This window comes from Paroedura picta, chromosome 2 (assembly GCF_049243985.1).
Source record: "Paroedura picta isolate Pp20150507F chromosome 2, Ppicta_v3.0, whole genome shotgun sequence".
Taxonomy (NCBI): Eukaryota; Metazoa; Chordata; class Lepidosauria; order Squamata; family Gekkonidae; genus Paroedura; species Paroedura picta.
In genome coordinates, this window is record NC_135370.1 from 74,961,998 (window position 1) to 74,982,359 (window position 20,362).

A 20,362-nucleotide genomic window follows, 5' to 3' on the forward strand; every position below is an offset into this window, starting at 1 on the left:
TCTTGACAACGGCTTTCACACACCTTAGAGTGAAATAAAATACTTTACATATTAATTTTTATAGAGGTGGTGCAATTATCCCAGAATGAGTTTTGCATCAATAGTCATTTGGCTTATTGGCTGTTTGTTTCCAAACCAGGCAGAACATCACAAAAAGTGCCAAACTGAGTCCAAAAGCTACAGCTTTGTCCCAGCAGAGGCAACAGCTCTTGCAATCATGGCTGGCTGGTCATGGGAGGTGGGGATCCATTGCTTGGCTTGGACTATTGTGGGTTTAGTTGATGGTGTGAGTGTGGGGGGATTGGTGCACTGTAAATTTGCAGCACAGCTGGTTACATCCTCCCACAGGTGGAGAGGAAAACCAGAATAAAATAAGAAATCTGCCTAGGTAGTCAGGGAATCTCTGTAAGATGGGGAGATGGGAGGTATGGCAGTAGGCATAGAGAGTTAGGTTTAGAAGGAGACGGAAATATACATGGTCAGTCTTCTAATCTCCATCCCAAGGCATGATGGTGAGCAGACCCAGACTTCTTTGCCATCTTCAAGTTTGTTGTGTAATGTCTGTTTATTATGACTATAAGACTGCCTCCCTTTAAGAACTTATTAAGAAGGCAAATTTGATCCAGTGTGCTTTGCAGATTTGGGTGGATGAGGATGAAATGGTGGTTCTCACTCAGCTGAGTATCCGTTGGATACTCAGTCCTTCATCAACTACAAGCAAGAAGACGGGGGTAGGCGGCAATTCTCATCCAAAATTATTTCTCCTTCAAACAGCTTCTTGCACCAAACATTGCTGGCATTGAACGTGCAGGCCTGGCATGGAGTACTAGAGAAAGGCTGGAAGCCTTGCTGGTTTACTGTCCATCTAGCTTACTGGCTGGCTGAGGGGCCATGTGTTTCTCCAAACTGATAGCCTTGGGGATTTTCAATGTCCATGCCAATGCTGCCCTGTCTGATGCCCCCTTAAGACTTTATGACTGCCATGGCATTATTAGGATTCTCCCATGTTGTATTGCCTGCCTCCCCCAGAGACCTTATCTTTGGTGCAGGAATTGATCTGTTTCCAGGGGTTCTTTGCAAACCAATGTAATGGACTGATCATTACCTTATGAAGGTCGGTTTGAGGTTTGTCTCCTTCTTCTGCAGGGGCAGTGAGCTTGCTTATGGTTGCCCAGGGATATTTCATGGTTTGATTTTCAGCTCTGGGACAGAAGCTACTTTGTAGATGATCTATGCTAGGCAGTGTGATTCTTTTGGACCTCTTATCAACTTTTAGTATTATGGGAGTACTCATCATCCATGGTTCCCTACTACACCAGTTTTGTAGACAGGGACTAGGACACAGTTTTATAGATGTTCTAGTATATTTGGCAACTGGGTCCCACCCATATGGTAAAGCTGGAAGTCTGCTGCTGTTTCTGTAGGATTCAATCTTACTATTTAACATTTACACAAATGTGCCGAATGATATAATTCAGAATCTTAAGAGTTTGGTGTAATCAATATGTGGATGACACTCATCTTCCTTTCCATCAGATCCCAGTGAAGCAGTTAACAACCTTGGCTGTTGTCCAGAGTCAAGGTAACTTAATCCAGATAAGATCAGAGTCCCTTCAATGACAGCAAAGGGAATAGATTTATTATCTATTTTGGGAAAGGTGGCACTCTTGAAAAATCACATTCACAAACTAAGTATACCTCTGAATCCAACTGTTTTCTGGACAAAGATTACTGAGGTGGCCAGCAAATGCCTTTAAAAGAAAATCTGAGGCCTGCTTTTGAAGAGTTACCTACAACTGGTCAGAACATAGTATAGTCCTAAGAGAAACCACCATAAGGAACATATAACCCCAACATTGTCACTGGATGTCAATTTGTTTCTGAATATAATTCAGAGTTGGTGATTACTCTGAAGCCCTAAGCAGATTGACAGCCGCATTTCTGCATGACTTCTGTCCCTCACACTCTTGAATTTCGATTCTGATAGGGTCTTGCCCTATATCCCCATGAAATTGGAAACAAGGAGAATAGATGTGCCAAACAAGGTCTTATTAGCAATTTCTCTAAGATTATGGAGCATCTCCCAGTCGCTTTTCCCTTCAGATGTCAGATTAAGATATTCTTGTTCCAGAAGGCTTTGGGGCCTAGTGAGTTACTGGTTAATGCTATTTTTCTATTTTATGCTTTTTATAGCTGCACTGATCTTTTTTAAATGTTGCTGCTTCTTAATGATTTACATATATTGGTATATGTCTCTATGAGTCACTTTGGGCATTGATTGTTAGTGGAAAGGTGAGATACAAGTATCCTAAAAGAAACTGGTTTTCTTCCAACAGAGAGCTATTACTACAAGCAGAAAACAGACTTCCAAGGAAAGCTGCTGGTAGTCTCTCCATCCCTATGAAAATGCAGATCACATTTTGTTTCCTTCAAAATAGACAATCTTAGAAAGGATACATAATATTAAGCCAACTTTATTTCTTTAAAAAAACTGAGAATTTAAAACAAAGTTTTCATTTTATTAAAGGCAATTCAAAAGCTTCACAATAAATAAAACCTCATTTAGAGCCCAAGTATTGTACAATACAAGAAAGGAAGCAGATAATACAAAATATTTCAGTAGAAAGATGGTGGAAACATGCAATATACAAACTTGTATTACTGGAAATGACTGGCAAGTTTATTTTAATTCAGCATTTCCAGTAAGTTATAAAACATCTTCCATTCCCTAAGGAATGTTTGGAATTATGAAAAAATAAAATTTGTATAATAGCACCACCCGCAATGCGCAGGGCTCCTTATGGCCCTAGCCACCATATGCAAAGCTAACACTTCTCACATGTTTCATGCCAGTTATGCACATCAGCCTCAAGCTCAGTACGTGTAGCTTTGTTTCAGGAGCCACCAGGCACAAGGTGATTAAGAGCGGCCACATAGCCCAGGCAGTTTGCTAGTTTCGAAGATAAAGGAGATCATGAGTTGTCACAGCAACTTGTTGTTGGTAGTCCTCTAATTTGTCATGGACTTTCTGGTATAGCTGGAAGAAAAAGCAGTATGATCATTTGATGGTAATAGGCATTAGTTGCAGGGATATGATTTCCTTTTGTAATATATATTGAGACTTGACTGAAGGAGTTTTTTGGTGGCTATTTTTTTTATGGAATAATTTTGCTCCTCACATAAGAATTTGTGCAAGTATTTGTAGGATGTATGCTGGGTCCTGCTTTCTGAGCCAGAATGAAAGCCCATTAATTTCCTACAAGTTGGACCCAGATTCTGCTAATAGCCCTGGGCTTTGAAGGTGAGTCCATGCTAGCACCAGCATCCTTTTCCACTCTGTGCCAGGAAGTTGGGGCAAAACACTCTTTCCAAAATTGAAACAAGACTAGAAAGAAGTAGCAGGACATTTAACATGTTGGATTGGCACAGAAATTCTCCCCCAATCTCCCCAGTGCCTCTATGAATCTGAATCACCCCATACCAAAATACTTCTACAGAGCCCTGTTAGGAGGTGCAGGTGCAGCACAGAGTGATGTTGAAGGTGGTGTGCTAAAATTCACCCAATTCAATCACTAGCCAACCCAAAGCAAAATTGAATGCTGGGATTAAAACAGCCCAGTAAGTATAGAACCATGGATTCCTCAATGTGGACTCAGAAGAAAAAAGGAAATCACGAAGCACAATGATATAGTAGTCTCTGTGTTTATAAGTGAAAAGGTTATAACATAAAATCTAAATGGTCAAACATAAAGAGTCAACCAAAACGGGATCCTAGGTTAAGTGACCCGCTTTCTGTTTTATCTTCGTCAGTGGTTGCTCTTCCAATATACTGTCACAGTAGTAGTCGTAGTATCACATTGGCAAAATGCTCATAATCGTCTGGGGATTTCATAAAGTGCCCCTTTATGAACAGCACAAAAACTGCTTCATCATGCTGAGACCTGTGTGCTACACAGAAACCAGCAGAACCCACAGGAGCATCACAAATAATGAAACTAATTTGCTGTGCAACCTTCTTTGCAGGGGTGAGAGAGGTAGAAAAGCTGGTGATGAGGGATAGATGCAGCAGTTAAGCTGAGGCTCCTCCATTGAGGCAGTAATGTTAAGTGTGCTTGTTCTGCTCCTGCAGAGAGAGGAGGATCAGGGTGGACACAACCACTCCCTATCACTTTCTGAAGCCTTCCCTGGGGGAAAAGAGTTCTCTAGGTTTGCCCTTAGCTTTGGAAGAAAACAAAACATTATTGGATTTCTGTATAGTGGGCTGACAAAAGCTCTGGCCCACCCTGCACTTTTGAATGTTCTGCTGAGTTTTTACTGTCCTTGCTTCTTTAAAAAAAACACCTAAAAATCCCTGCCGGGGTTTCTCTGGTATGACACTGGTTCTGTTGGTGTTGCACTACTGTCACATTGGCCCTGGGTTGTACTATTCGTCATTTCTGCATTGGTGGTTCTGCTGTCCTTCCAAAGACCCCCCCATTATGATTCTGTGTTTGACATCAGTCCTGTTGAGCTTACATTTGCTACAATGGGGCACTGGGCTAGTCCATTGCACTGGCTCTGTTGCAAGCTTGACATCAGTCCTGTTAAGCTGAGCTCTACTGGTTCTTTTACTATTGCCTAGCTATTTTCCCTCATTGGAATCAATGGAGGATGGGGGGGCACCTTCTTTCAATGCCCACAGAACCAGGACCCTAGTTGGTCGAATCATTTTGAAATGGGGGGGGCTCTTTTGAGGAGAGGCCCCAACAGGTATGTAGCAAATTTTGTTCCTTTACCTCAAAACCCACCCCCACCAGACCACTGAATAGACTTAGGCTAGATTTCCCATTGACTTTAAAGGAGCCAAATATATTCAGGAATAACAAATCTTGCCAAATCCGAATACCAATATTAGTATTCAGGTATATCAGCAAATACTGATATATATATACACACACATACACACACACCTTTAGTACTTACCACTGTGTTGTGATGGCTGGCGGTATTTTCTCCTAGTGCCTGAAGAAGCTGGTCAATGGCTGAATATGGAAGCCAAACCCTTGGTGATGTAGCTGACAAGGGGACCTAAACAACAAAACTAAACTTGAATACAATTTAAATACAAGGAATATTTCTGAACCATAACCGTATAACAAAGAAAACAATCCCAGCTACAACTGGAGTGAAAGCCATTATAGGGACCCACATGTGCTCAGTGTCAGAATTGCACTGAGCCAAAATTTCAAAGAAGGGTTGAATTCTGGACTGAAGCAAGAAATTCTGATGAAATTCCTCCCCTGCACCCCCAAGTCTGGGCGAGGCGGCATCGGTCCCTTCGAACGGCCACGGGGAGCCGCTTGCCTCGTGCATTGGGTGGGGTCGGAGGGGTCAGCGTCCACGGCGGCTGCAAGGGCGGCTGGTGGCTGGACTTCCTCATCAGGCCGCGGCTGCTTCTTGCGCCCCTGTTCCCTGTGGCTGACGCCGTCTGCACGTTTTTCCTCTCCTCGTGGTTCTCTGCTTCTCGTCTCTGCCGACCAGCTTTGACCCTGGCTGCCGTGGGTGGCTTGGGTCCTTCCCATCCTGCACCCTCCCTGACCCCCTCACCCGGACACTAGGGAATTGCTAATCGCCACTGTGGGATGGTAGGTGAATTTCCTCCAGGCCAGGCTAAATTCTGGAGACTTTTGATAGTGGTGGTGGTGGGGATCATTTGGTCACCGTGAGTAGGCAGGTAGTTGTGAGTTCCTGCACTGTGCAGGGGGTTGGACTAGATGACCCTGGAGCTCTTCCAGCTCTGTGATTCTATGAATCCAGAAGTTTGTTCTAAGTATACTACAGCTACCAAACTAATTTGCTTTGGGACTTACCTTGTGAATGTACACCCTTACAGAGTTTGTTTTTTGTTTAGACCAGAAAGGGAGAAAAGGTTGGTCCCTTGGTCTCTGGCTATCTAGTCAAAGGGGCTGGTGGCAATGATATCCTGAAAAGAGTGGACTTGCACTTCAGCCTTTTGTTTGTTTGCCCCTGCCAACCAGCCACCCTTCCTGACTTGAATGTTTAGCCCACTTGGCAATGCTTTGGAAGTGGTAGGTTTGTGATGATTATGAATTAGAGACATGTTCACTCTACCTCAATTCCGAAATAGCTGTGTCCTTTCCCAAGTACAGCATCCACATACTCCAGTACCAAATCCACAGCTTCTTCTAGCAGGTCATAGTTCAAGTAGAGTCGGAGAAGTTCAGCAGCATCTACCTTCTGTGAAGAAACAAAATTCAGAGATGCCAGCATGCACTGTTGGTTCCAAGCCATAACACATTTTAGCAGTGTGATGAATCACCGACAAGTAGCCCTCGTTTGTTGCTGGTGAGGTTCCCAAGAATCTGAGGCAAGTGTATTACCCAGAAAACTTGCTTCAATTCATGATAATCAAGGAAAAACACTACCTTCTTTTGAGCTTGGCCTATGACAGGTTCACCTCCTTAGCATTCTCTCAGATCTCCATATCCTATCCAGTCTTCATTATCTTAAACATATGTAAGGTCTTTACTTTATTTGGCAAATGTTTCAAATAGCTAGCCAAGAACATGGCCAATTCGAAGTCTCTTTCTATGAACAGTAGAAGATAAAAATTCACACCTCTCCCCATGTATTTATGCTTTCTGTGAATCACTTCCTTAAAAAACTAATATATCTCTAGACATGAGATATCTATCCTCTTAAATGTTATCATTGGCAACACTTGGGAATTGCTATGATTGAACATAAAGACTGTTTCATACAGCATTTTAAGCCAGTTTTCATTGACCTAGTCCTACTGAATTGATTATTGGATTTCTTATACTGTCTGATTTTTTGCTTTTGTTTTTAAGTCTGTAATTCATTTTGAGGACACAGAAAGGCAGACTCTAAATGAAGTAAATAACCAGGACATTGGCACTTATTGTGAGGGCTCCTTCTGCTCTGAGGAAAGCAGGAAACAATTTCTGCAAAAAATATTTAAGGGGAAAAAAAAGGTATTTACTTTGTAACTGTTGATAAGCCAGTTAGGCAAGGGCACCCCATGAGATAGTAACTTGTTGATGACACAGCGATGATATAAGTGGTTCTGAGACTTGAATCTGTCCAGGTAGGATGATAAGAGACGCCATGCTTCATCTGTTGCGCTACAATTCAAGAATACATTTCGCTATGTCATACACACATGCACCCATGAAAAGCTCTCATCCACACGTTTTGGTTTGGTTTTTATTAGCCAAGTGGTTGCTTCTGACCCTTCCCTTCCCCAACTCCTATTATTCATACAGACAACTAATATTCTTCCACTGGGTTTTTGCAGAATGCACTCTTTCTGCAGTCTACTGCTTTGCTAGTCCCACCAAGTGGGGGATACTTAAATTGAAAGAACCCCACTCTTTATGGGAGTTTCTATTGTTGTCACGTTTATCTAATTACTTTTTGGATGGCTTTATTTTTTTCTTATGCTGTGAAACTTCCACCTTGAATGTTAGTGTGTAATGTTTATTTGAATCTAGACCCAGCTGCCAGTTAAAATTTAATTTCCATGCCATGTTTGTGTGTTTTCATTTCTTGCAATTGTATTGTTCAACTATTAATAGTGCTGATTCTAAAAGGCTGTTATTTAACCTGTACAGTTAATTTAATGTATTCGCTTGATACTTTATAGCAGTGGTCCCCAACCTTTTTATCACCGGGGATCACTCAACGCCTTTTACTGAGGCCCAGGGGAAGGGGGGTAGTTTACTCCTCTACTCTCAACCACTGCCCTAACACACTCTGATCGCTATGGTAATGTTTAAACATCCCTTCAAAATAAGATACAGACATGCCACAACAATGAACATAAGGAACATTTTATTTTCATGACAATGACAAATCAATGGGAACCCTGAGCTTGTTTCTCTGCAACGAGTTAGTCCCATCTGGGAGCGATGGGAGACAATGACACCCGAAGTGAGTTGTAAAGGGCCAGGGGGCATGAAGTAAAGGGCCGGTGGGGGGGGGGGGGAGAAGGCGTCCTTCGGGGCCCACCTCCAATTAGTCAAAGGACCACATGTGGTCCGCGGCCCACATCTGCAGTCACACATCTATTTCCCATAATAATACCATCATATGGATCAAAAAGTCCACAAAGACTGAAGGGTTAAAACCGAGTAAACCATGATGTGTGGAGTCATCAAGGGAGGGAAAAAAGACATTCAGGGGGTATCTTGGGTTGCTGTAGCAACCTTAAATTGTTTCTCAGTGTTAGTTTTCAAAACAAGGATTTTTTAAAATGAGATAAATAGAGGAGACATGCAGGAGAGGGCATATGCACAATAAGGAAGTCTGTTATTTTAGTGACAAAACCCCTTTATTTCTGTGCAGATTAACCACAGTTATTTTGCACAAGGAGCCCATTACCTGGTTTCTTTGGTTGCAATAACTGATGAGAACTGATTTGCAGCTAGCCAGTCCCATGCTTCTGCCAGAGCTGCTTCTCCTCCAAATTGGAGCTGAATACATCTGGGGTACACATAATAAGTATAGATATATAAAGTAAAACATAACTATAAGCCTTATAAAATACATTTTGAATGCCTCATGATGGCATGCAAGAAATTCTCTTGTTTTACCCTGGTTGACTGTGCTGTAGAACAAAGAATTGCCCAAGGCAACCTGACATGAGATATGAATCTAGGCTTCATCCATCCTCATAGTCTACCTCTTACACCACATTGGTTCTTTATTTCAATTGCAGATACTATGGAAGTGGCTAAAAATAGCTGCAATGAAGAGCATTCTTGGAGCCTGTGGAACAGTTTTGCTGCCTATGAGAAAGCTCTGGATCCCTTAGCGGATTATGTCATACCTCTGCTTATCCTGAAACTTTAAAGCCCAGAGTACAAGCATCTATCAAATCACCAAGTAAAAATGCAAAAATAAAAACAACACTGATTCCCCACAGTGGACTGAGTAGAAGTACTGAAAATTAACATCAATAACATTTTTACCCACCCTCATTTTGCTTCCACAACTTACAGTAACTGATTACCAGGGCAATTCACCTGGACCGATTCCTCACGATGAATCTGCCCTTGGACAGCCACTGGTTGCTGGTGGGCTTTAGTGCTGCGTCCACGTGCCATCAGCAACTCGAGGCTGTCCAGGTGCCGGCTCAAGTTTTGGTCAGATTTGGCTCCCTCTCCTGCTCCGAGAATTTTTTTTTTAATGACCGGGTCCCCGTTGCTGCGGGACCACAAAGTTTCTTTGCCCAAGTTAAAATAAAATGTTTCCTTAAATGTCCACGGTCTTTTGGGGATCGGGCAGGCAAAACACAGTACCTGTTTGTGTTTTCTGGCTGTGGGGAATGAATAGGGAAAGGGGGGGCAGGTGTGATGAAGCAGCTCTCTCCTGATCAGCTAGGCGTCCATGCACTTTGTTTTTAAGCCTTACTGTTTACACATAATCACTCTTTATGGTCCAGTTACCATGTCTAGCCTCTCACAAATCTACAAGAACATAGAGACCAAAGCAACACAAATCCCCCAAAAAGAGGGTAGAACACTTTATTGTTGTGGTATTTCTCCATAGCAACATGAAAGTGTTAATTTTTTAATTTAAAAAGCTTTAACATTGTCACATTATCGCACAGCAACGTGGAAGTGCACTTAAAAAAAAATTAATTTCAGGGCTTGGGGCAGGATGGAAGTTTGAGTCCCCGAGACAACCGCTGTGCTGTGATTGTTGGCTTGCTGTGATTGACAAGCTGAGGAGCAGGGGGAGAAGTTCAACTTGTTTTCCCTTGCTGCCTTGTCAGGAGGCAAAAAGCCACAATGAGGCAGTGAGAAACTGTGGGACGGGTCTCCCATCAGAAAGCTTGCAAATGCGTGACTTACAGCCACATGTTTGCAAGCAGGAGGCAGCACAAGTTTTGCGTCTCAGTGCGGAATCGGTCCAGATGCCCAAGCCTCTGAGCCAGCAATGGCTCAATAAGTGATTAGCAAAACCAGTTAAACTAGGAAGTGATAGCCTCATTTCAATCATATCCCTATCAATATCACATTCTTCTTTACTAACCAGGGCTGCATCCAGAGGCACAACATTTACAGTATTTGCTGGCGTATAAGACTACTTTCCCCCCCTGAAAAACATGCCTCCAAGTGGGGGGGTCGTCTTATATGCCGGGTGCACTTCAGTTGGGATAGACATAGCTGCCCATAGTGGCCCATAGTACTGTATTTTGAGTGGAAATGTTGGGGGGTCGTCTTATACACCCAGTTGTCTTATACACCGGCAAATACGGTATTTATTTTTGTATCAGACTACAGTTTCAACCAAAAAAAATTCACACACTCAAATGCAATTTAAAGAAAATACATTTTGACAGAAAATTAACAGGTGCTTCTTGATATTACATCACACATGTTAAGTACCTGAATAAGCCCAATATTTGCTACATACTTGAAAGTAAGTCCCTCAAATACAGGTGTTAAAGAAAGGTTGAAGGTCTGGCAGAGAGAAATGGCAGTGTCAAAGAGGCCAGCCTGAACCAGCAGGACAACCAGCTCCTCAGGGGGTGAGCTTCCTGAGTAAACAATGAAACTGAATCAATGTCATCTTAAAATATAAGTACTCAGGATTTCAGATTAATCAACATGCTAGACAATCATACATTTCTACAGTGTCATTTTCAGTACTCATCATAATTTTACACAAGCAGTACTTGCAACACTTGTTCTTAGTGATAAATAACCCACCCATTCAACTTCCAGTCACTGGGTAAACTGCATCCATTATGAAAAATTAGTTTTTTATACCCAGCTTTTCATTACACGAAAGAGTCCCAAAGCAGCTTAAAAATACCCTTCCCTTCCTCTCCCCACACCCTGTGAAGTAGGGTGCAAGAACAGCTGTAAGAGAACTATGACTGGCCCAAGGTCACCCAGCTGGCTGCATGTGGAGGAGTGAGGCTCTCCAGATTAGAGTTTGCCACTCTTTAACCACTATACTACACTGGGGAAAGCCCTTACAGAATCTGGCTTTTTTGCATATATAGCAATATTGTAATAAATGGTGGTATTTTGTGGACTGAAGGTCTGCCACACATTAAGACTTTCATTCCACTCCACACAACTGCAATATACAGGAGCTGGGGTAAGGAATGCACAACAGCACATCCTTTGCTGGCTTCCACTACCCCACATACAGGCTAAGTTACTCACATCTGCATTACACTTAGGAGTTCTATGTTCTAATCATACCTGCCACAGCGGCTAATGATGGATCATGCTGAGCCAAAGTTAACCGGATGCGAGCCAGGGTGCATTCTCTTTCCAAATCTTTAAGTTCCAAGATTTCGATCTGGCTTCCCACTGTGTCAAAATATAATTGCTTTACATTGGCAAGTTCAAGTGTCCATTCTTCAGACTTGAGAGTATAAATAGGCAAGATGAGGACCAAAAATCAGCATGCAAGTAATCGCAAAATAGCACTAATTTAAACGTTTCATAATGAATATTTCTGATGTTGGACTTCCCCAGTCATCCCCCAACTGCCCCAGTGGTTGTGTTCACATAATTTAAAACCAGATGGAAGCAATATTTAACCAGACTCTCAAATATAATAAGGATTTTGATTTATCTTCAGCATTAGTATAAAGCAAGGGGGGCCAAGCTGTGGCCCTCCAGATGTCCATGGACTACAATTACCACAAGCCCCTGCCAGAGTGATGCTGGCAGGGGCTCATATGAATTGCGGTTCATGGACATCTGGAGAGCCACAGTTTGGCCACCCCTGCTAGGAAGGGTCCAAATCTTCTGCTTGGATAATGATTAAAACTTTGGTATCACAAGCTAAAGAGATCTTTCCCCTCAAGGAGCTGCAGTGGCAAGTAAAATTCTCTTCAGCTGAAGCCGTCTTAATTTGAACTTGGCACTTCACCCATTTGCCTCCTGACAAAAGTTCTCTTTTTAATGCAGTTCTTTTAAAAAATTTACTTTTAGAGTCTAGGTTTAAAAGCCCTGACAAGACAAGAAGATGAATTTCAAATACTGATTTGAGCTTCACAAAACTTACTGTGCAGAGGAGAATAAAAATACAAAGACATGCTAATTTTCTTTGTGGTGCACAGTTTTATTCTTTCTTGTTTGCTAAGTTGGCATTAAAAGGTTTCTAATCAGAATGGCAACATGGTACTGAAAGCTATTACAACCATTGAGCTGTTGACCCGGGAGTGAGATAGACCAGCAAACCAAAATTTTATACCTCAAGGAAATCTTTCAGGTACTTAAGCAAATCTCCATGAGCCCAAGGTAAACAATACATGGGGGACAAGACATAAGGCATTGCAACCATGACTCAAATATTTAGAAATCCAGCAAATCAGACATACTTTGAACAATCAGGATTTAGGAGCAGATATGCACCACATATTTATTCAGCTTCTCTTTCATTACAGAACTAATGGCAGCAGGCACAGGGCTCCAAGAACATTAAGCCACTCACTTGGGACAGAAGCACATTCTCCATCATGACTTCTCTTGGGGGATGCGCCTGGGCGTTCATACTAGCACAAAACAGGATAAGAACTCCAGCTTTATTGTTTGTCTCAAGTCTCCCCAACAGCTTCACAACCAGGGCTGTGCACTTTCCCACCCAAAATTTAATTACATCAATATGGAATGTGGCACCTACACTCAGTCAGCCCTTCAGTCCCTTACTTCCATTTGTTACACATTCCTTAACTCCATACCCATACACAAAGGTTTTTTTAAATTAAAAAAGCAGTATGCTTATTCTAAACCAATCAGTCTGATAACCAAGGGGGTTTATTATTGTGAATGTTTCAAATATTGTAAGTTATCTAGCCATCTGTCTTCAGTGTAATGCTGAAAAAAATCTGATGTGCCAGTGAATATGCTAGTTATACAGTAACTGGGCCTTTATAAGAAAGAGGATGTTAGTAAGCAAACCCTAAAAAAAAACATTTGTTCATACCACTGCACCAGAAGCTGGCTGTACTATCCAAGCGTACTCAGGGCGAATCAGGCGCAAACAATTAATAGCTGCAAGGTAACAGTTTGCTTGCTTCTGCAATCCACCAAGTGTGCGAACTTCTCTACCCAGCCGCATTCCATATTCAAACATCACTGTTCCAGCTAAGGAAGGAAATATATAATACTTAGCAGCAACAACATACCTTACTGCTCTGGAAACTGCCACTTTAAAGCAAACAAGGCTAAGAAATAATGTGAAAATTAAAAGTTCAACACTGCCACCACACACACGCACACATACACATGCAAGACAATGGGGTGGTAGAGCAGACTTCAGACTAGGAGTGATAGCTTCCACTTCCAAATGCTTCTTCACATAAAACTGCCTTCATAAAACATGAAGAAGCCATAAGCTATGAAAACGAAGACACCACTAAGCTGCGAAAAAGCTTGCTCCGAGAACAGTCACCTTCAAGCTTCATACTTCTGTAACTCTGTAACTTCATACTTCTGTAACTCACTCTGTGAAGGCCTGCCCTTAACTCTGATCCAGAAACCACAGCTGGTCCAGAATGCAGTGACCAGGATCCTCATAGCAACCCCTTGGAGGTTCCACATTCGGCTCATCCTCCAACATCTGCGCTGGCTTCCAGTCGAATTCCAGATCAGACAAGGTTCTGGTGATCACCTTTAAAGCCACATGTGGTCTGGGCCCAGTGTACTAGAGGGACCACCTCTCCGCCTACACCCCTCAAAGAGTTTTATACTCTGCCACCTCCAACTGCCTGGCGATCCCTGGCCTCAAGGAAGCTCATCTGACCTCAACCATGGCTAGAGCTTTCTCTGTCCTGGCACCCACCTGGTGGAATGAGCTCCCTGAGATTATGGCCCTAACAGAACTAGAACAATTTTGCAGGGCCTGCAAAAGGAGTTCTTCCACCAGGTACTTGGTTGAGGTCCATCTGTTCCAACATCTTTCACTGGGCCCCCAAGCCTCCCTCCCATGAAACTAATACCTGTACTGACCCCATTCATGGGTTCACCAGTATGTTCCAGTTACAAATGTATTGTTCTTACTGTTTACTATCTATTGTTCCATTCCTTCATGATTAATGACTTCGCTGTATTGTTCCTGTTCCTATGTTCCATGTGAACTGCGCTGAGCCTCTGGGGAGGGCAGTATATAAATGTAATAAATAAAACAAATAAAAACAGTGCAAGACTTAATCAGGGATGTGTGGTGTCTAATTCTTAGATCCTTCTGATGCTTTCCTTTGAACTTTACAGTAATTTATCCAATTGAGAGATTCAGAGTAGAACTACATGCTATCTTGGCAAACACAAAGGACTGGCTCCAAACCTTTGCTAACAGTACAAGTTCATGGAAGCTGATTTCCCCAACTTTCTCTTCCCTCAGCAACCACACAGTGCCCCCCCCCCCGCAGCAGCAGCTGTTGAGAGAACAATTAAGCCTCATGGCATATGGTTTAGGAGAGTCTGGAAGCAACTGGAGGGGGGGGGACACACAAAGGTTTCTGGGTGAAGTTGGAAAGATCAATTCCTGTGAACAGAAGTGGATCACAAGAGCTTGGATTCAATCCCTTACCTCCCCCACAACCAATGTAGGTATGGGAGAGGATGCTTAGTGGAGTATTAGATTATATTTCCTTACACACATTCCTCCCAGAGACATCCCCCCCAGCTGGTCTGGGTTACTGTATTGGGCACATGCAGGTAAAACTGATAGTTAGAACTTTCACCTGCCTATACTCCCCTGGAAATATCTTTGTAGCCTCTATATCAGAAGTATGAAAGGAACACAGAGTGTAGAATTTCCCATTCAGAACTGCCTAGCACCCATTAGTTATTAAAGATAAAGCCTTTAATCCTGTCCTAGATGCCACCTGCTTATTATATCTATTAACAGTCACATGAACATTTGTTTGGAAAATTAAGGCAAAAATATAGTCAGAAATACCTTTCCGATAGTTATGACGATAAATGTGGAAAGCATAGAGCAACTCATAGTAATTGTGAGTCATCAGATCAACTGCACGAGCACGATATTCAATTATTCCCACAACCTAGAAAACAAATAGTTATCAAACACATAACTGAAGTGTTTCCTTATGCACCCCTGCCCTTGTCCCTAACAAGCACAGACTACCTACTTCATTATGAAGATTCACATAAGGAAACTCCACAAGATCCTGAAGCTGGGAACGCTCACAGAGAACCACCACCAACTGTCGTAAACAATCCAGTTGCCTAGAGAAAAAACAAATTCTGTCTCTCAAACAATGAACTTTAAATATTCCTATAAATTAATAGCTTGTAAGCAAAAGGTTGTTATGCTGATAATGGGGGAGAGGAGATTAGGCATACAGGATATAAGGCTCTGTTTTGCTGTTGGATCCCTCAAAGAGAACAATGTGTGTGACTGGAAACAAACTGGGGCACAAGTTAGTATTACCACATTATGTATCACATGCCATGTGTATAGTATAGCCAGGAGATTCTAGGATTGTCTGACAGATAGGCAAGAGATGTTTGGAGGTGGTTTGCCATTGTCTGCCTCTACATCATGACCCTGGTCTTGCCAGGGTCTAGTCTGCTTAGCTTCCGAGATAGCCTTGCCATGGGTAAGCCAGGCAAGCCCTAAGTATTACTACAGAAGCAGAGCAACTTGCAAGAATATTTTCTCTGAACATGTTGCCATTTCTATCATCTCCCCCCTCATAACACAGAGTAGATTACACGAATGTAAATACAGTTTACAGTAAAACGTATAAAATAATTCCATTAAAACAACTGAGAGTACATGGAAGTTCATTTTGCAGTATTTTAACTGCTAACATTTAATCTCTATGGTAAGAGAAACACAGTTATCAAGGCCTCAGCGGTAAACATCTACTTAATTATGGTGACCAATGCTTTGTTGTTGTTATGTGCGAAGTCGTGTCCGACTAATCGCGACCCCATGGACAATGATCCTCCAGGCCTTCCTGTCCTCTACCATTCCCTGGAGTCCATTTAAGTTTGCACCTACTGCTTCAGTGACTCCATCCAGCCACCTCATTCTCTGTCGTCCCCTTCTTCTTTTGCCCTCGATCGCTCCCAGCATTAGGCTCTTCTCCAGGGAGTCCTTCCTTCTCATGAGGTGGCCAAAATATTTGAGTTTCATCTTCAGGATCTGGCCTTCTAAAGAGCAGTCAGGGCTGATCTCCTCTAGGACTGACCGGTTTGTTCGCCTTGCAGTCCAAGGGACTCGCAAGAGTCTTCTCCAGCACCAGAGTTCAAAAGCCTCAATTCTTTGACGCTCGGCCTTCCTTATGGTCCAACTTTCGCAGCCATACATTGCAACTGGGAAGACCATAGCCTTGACTAAACGCACTTTTGTTGGCAGGGTGATGTCTCTGCTTTTTAGGATGCTGTCTAGATTTGCCATAGCTTTCCTCCCCAGGAGCAAGCGTCTTTTAATTTCTTTGCTGCAGTCCCCATCTGCAGTGATCTTGGAGCCCAGGAAAATAAAATCTGTCACTATCTCCATTTCTTCCCCATCTATTTGCCAGGAATTGAGCGGGCCGGATGCCATGATCTTTGTTTTCTTGATGTTGAGTTTCAAGCCAACTTTTGCACTCTCCTCCTTCACCCGCATCAACAGGCTCTTTAGTTCCTCTTCACTTTCTGCCATTAGAGTGGTATCATCTGCATATCTGAGGTTGTTGATATTTCTCCCTGCAATCTTGATCCCAATTTGTGACTCCTCTAATCCCGCATTTCTCATGATGTGCTCTGCATACAAGTTAAATAGGCAAGGCGACAGTATACAGCCTTGCCGAACTCCTTTCTCAATTTTGAACCAGTCAGTGATTCCATGTTCAGTTCTCACTGTTGCTTCTTGACCTGAATATAAATTTCTCAAGAGACAAATAAGATGCTCTGGTATTCCCATCTCTTTAAGAACTTGCCACAATTTGTTGTGTTCCACACAATCAAAGGCTTTAGCATAGTCAATGAAGCAGAAGTAGACGTTCTTCTGGTACTCCCTAGCTTTCTCCATGATCCAGCGTATGTTGGCAATTTGATCTCTAGTTCCTCTGCCTCTTCGAAATCCTGCCTGTACTTCTGGAAGTTCTCGGTCCACATACTGCTGGAGCCTAGCTTGTAGGATTTTGAGCATAACTTTGCTAGCATGAGAAATTAGTGCAATGGTGCGGTAGTTTGAACATTCTTTGGCATTGCCCTTCTTTGGGATTGGAATGTAAACTGACCTTTTCCAATCCTGTGGCCATTGTTGAGTTTTCCAAATTTGCTGGCATATTGAGTGTAGCACTTTTACTGCATCGTCCTTTAAGATTTTGAATAGTTCAACTGGAATGCTGTCACCACCACTAGCTTTATTGTTACTCAGACTTCCTAAGGCCCATTTGACTTCACATTCCAGGATATCTGGCTCCAGGTCAGTAACTACCCCATTGTGGTCATCAGGGATGTTAAGCTCGCTCTTGTATAGTTCTTCTGTATAATTTTGCCACCTTTGTTTAATCTCTTCTGCTTCTGTGAGGTCCCTACCATTTTGGTCCCTTATCATACCCATCTTTGCATGAAACGTTCTCTTCATATCTCCAATTTTCTTGAAAAGATCTCTGGTCCTCCCGATTCTATTGTTTTCTTCTATTTGTTTGCACTGTTCATTTAAGAAGGCATTCTTATCTCTTCTAGCTTTTCTCTGGAATTCTGCATTCAGTTGGGTGTATCTTTCTCTTTCTCCCTTGCCTTTCACTTCCCTTCTCTCCTTAGCTATTTGTAAAGCTTCCTCAGACAGCCATTTTGATTTCTTGCATTTCTTTTTCTTTGGGATGGTTTTAGTTGCTACCTCTTGTACAATGTTGCGAACCTCCATCCATAGTTCTTCAGGCACTCTGTCTATCAGATCTAATTCCTTAAATCTATTTGTCACCTCCACTGTGTATTCGTCGGGGATATGATTTAGTTCATACCTGAGTGGCCTAGTGCTTTTCCCTACTTTCTTCAATTTAAGCCTAAATTTTGCAACAAGAAGCTCATGATCTGAACCACAATCAGCTCCTGGTCTTGTTTTTATTGACTGGATAGAACTTTTCCATCTTTGGCTGCAGAGCACATAGTCAATCTGATTTCTGTGTTGACCGTCTGGTGATGTCCATGTGTAGAGTCGTCTCTTGGGTTGCTGGAAAAGAGTGTTTGCTATGACCATTGTATTCTCTTGACAAAATTCTACCAGCCTGTGCCCTGCTTCATTTTGTACTCCAAGGCCAAACTTGCCTGTTATCCCGGTTATCTTTTGGCTTCCTACTTTAGCATTCCAATCCCCCATGATGATAAGCACATCATTTTTGGGCGTTGCTTCTAGAAGGTGTTGTAGGGCTTCATAGAACTGATCAACTTCATCCTCTTCAGCAGCAGTGGTTGGGGCGTAGACCTGGATCACTGTGATGTTGAATGGTTTGCCTTGGATTCGCACTGAGATCATTCTGTCATTTTGGGGATTGTATCCCAAGACTGCTTTTCCTACTCTCTTATTGATTATGAAGGCTACTCCATTTCTTCTGCGAGATTCTTGTCCACAGTAGTATACCTGATGGTCATCTGAATTAAATTCACCCATTCCTGTCCATTTTAGTTCACTGATTCCTAAAATGTCGATGTTCAGTCTTGTCATTTCTTGTTTAACCACGTCCAGCTTGCCTTGATTCATGGATCTGACGTTCCAGGTTCCTATGGAATAAAAATCTTTACAGCATCGGACTGTCTTTTCGCCACCAGTTACTTCCACAACTGAGCGTCCTTTCGGCTTTGGCCCAGCCGCTTCATTCATTCTGGCGCTACTCGTACTAGCCGTCTGCTCATCCCCAGTAGCATATTGGACACCTTCCGACCTGAGGGGCTCATCTTCCAGCGTCATATCGTTATGCCTATTGGAACTGTCCATAGAGTTTTCATGGCAAAGATACTGGAGTGGTTTGCCATTGCCTTCTCCAGTGGATCACCTTTTGTCAGAGCTCTCAGCTATGACCTGTCCGTCTTGGGTGGCCCTGCACGGCATAGCTCATAGCTTCACTGAACTACGCAAGCCCCCTTGCCACAACAAGGCAGCGATCCTTGAAGGGGGGACCAATGCTTACCTCTCTTGTAAAGGCACAACATCCAAGCCATGCAAAAAAATCTGACTCCCCCCCCCCCCCCCGCAAATGCACACACCTGATACTGGATGCAACAAACTGATTTCCCTCACCTGAGCCTCTGTTTTCATTCCCCACATTATGTAGGCTTTGGTGAAAATCGGAAGCAGTATGAGTGCTTCAAACTTTATCCCATTTCTGATGCACCCATGCCTTTCTCTAAGTTTTCTGCATGTACAGAGGTGGAGTAAGTGGAGACCTCAATGCTGGATATTGTTTTGTTGCCAGGTATTACTTTCAAATCAAATATGTAAATACATGATAATGTGCATTGTGAACTTGCCCTAATGAAATAGTGAACAGATATTTGGCTCTCCATACCGCACAAGAAATAAAATCCAACTACAGCATAGTTTTCTCCCATGTACAAACCCTTCTTTCTTTAGCACAGGTTTGCTGTTACTATTTCAATACTAGAGCAAAAAGCCTCAAACGAATAATTATGAGTTGTAAACAATTCAACCATACTACATAGCTAGAAAATAGGCAATACTACCTGCTAGAGTCTGGATTATGGGTCAAGGCCTCATACGCTTGACTGTTATGTCCTAAATCCAAGTGGTGTTTGAAAATGCACGTCCTCAAGGTAGCCTACAACACAAGTACTTTAGTTTCAACCAAACTATAATCTGCAGGAAAAGCTATTTGATGGAGGGGGAAAATATGGTATCAGAAGGAAGGGCTAATTCTCAGCCTCAGAGAATTAACCCCTTACCTGGCTTCTCCAATCATCAGCTGCTTCTGTAATGGCTAACGTTGCCAGTTGAATGATCAACTCAGGTAGACCCATCGTGTCTAACAAACGTAGAACCTAAAGAAAGATTCAGCCATTAAAATGATATCTGAACTATTATGGTGACTTACGCTAATAACATATTGCACTACCTCCAATGAACAGGAAGCTCATACACACCATGGGAAGCAATATTTGGTATGCGTGTTAACATAGTACCTTGTCATAGTACTGTAGCCGTGGAGTTGACACCATTTCTACATCTTCTGATCTAATCAGCCTGTCTAAAAATTCTTCTTTTTCAACTTCTGAAGCAGCTTCACAGAAACAATCCAGAGCCTGTAAAGCAAAGCAGAAATCAAGCTAACGTGTCCCGTACAACACAAGTCAAGTCTTGGGAACAGAATAAACCAGACTAGTTCAGACTA

General features: G+C 42.5%; 1 protein-coding gene across 2 annotated transcripts in view; it reads right to left on the reverse strand.

The window, feature by feature from the left end:
- Nucleotides 1-2,456: 2,456 nt before the first annotated feature.
- Nucleotides 2,457-20,362, reverse strand: part of NUP160 (nucleoporin 160) — a 49,914-nt gene continuing 32,008 nt past the window's right edge. The window contains exons 23-36 of one of the 2 annotated variants that reach the window (XM_077320866.1): nucleotides 20,154-20,273; nucleotides 19,917-20,012; nucleotides 19,698-19,792; nucleotides 15,149-15,245; nucleotides 14,956-15,061; nucleotides 12,979-13,139; nucleotides 12,487-12,547; nucleotides 11,244-11,354; nucleotides 10,444-10,567; nucleotides 8,404-8,505; nucleotides 7,004-7,145; nucleotides 6,112-6,237; nucleotides 4,963-5,067; nucleotides 2,457-3,037 (exon numbers count right to left, since the gene is read on the reverse strand). In XM_077320866.1, the coding sequence (XP_077176981.1) occupies nucleotides 2,951-3,037; nucleotides 4,963-5,067; nucleotides 6,112-6,237; nucleotides 7,004-7,145; nucleotides 8,404-8,505; nucleotides 10,444-10,567; nucleotides 11,244-11,354; nucleotides 12,487-12,547; nucleotides 12,979-13,139; nucleotides 14,956-15,061; nucleotides 15,149-15,245; nucleotides 19,698-19,792; nucleotides 19,917-20,012; nucleotides 20,154-20,273 (1,533 nt within the window). In that variant the 3' untranslated portion in view covers nucleotides 2,457-2,950. Of the gene's footprint in view, nucleotides 3,038-4,962; nucleotides 5,068-6,111; nucleotides 6,238-7,003; nucleotides 7,146-8,403; nucleotides 8,506-10,415; nucleotides 10,568-11,243; nucleotides 11,355-12,486; nucleotides 12,548-12,978; nucleotides 13,140-14,955; nucleotides 15,062-15,148; nucleotides 15,246-19,697; nucleotides 19,793-19,916; nucleotides 20,013-20,153; nucleotides 20,274-20,362 lie in introns of those variants that run through there. The other variant, XR_013228205.1, reaches the window with a different exon arrangement.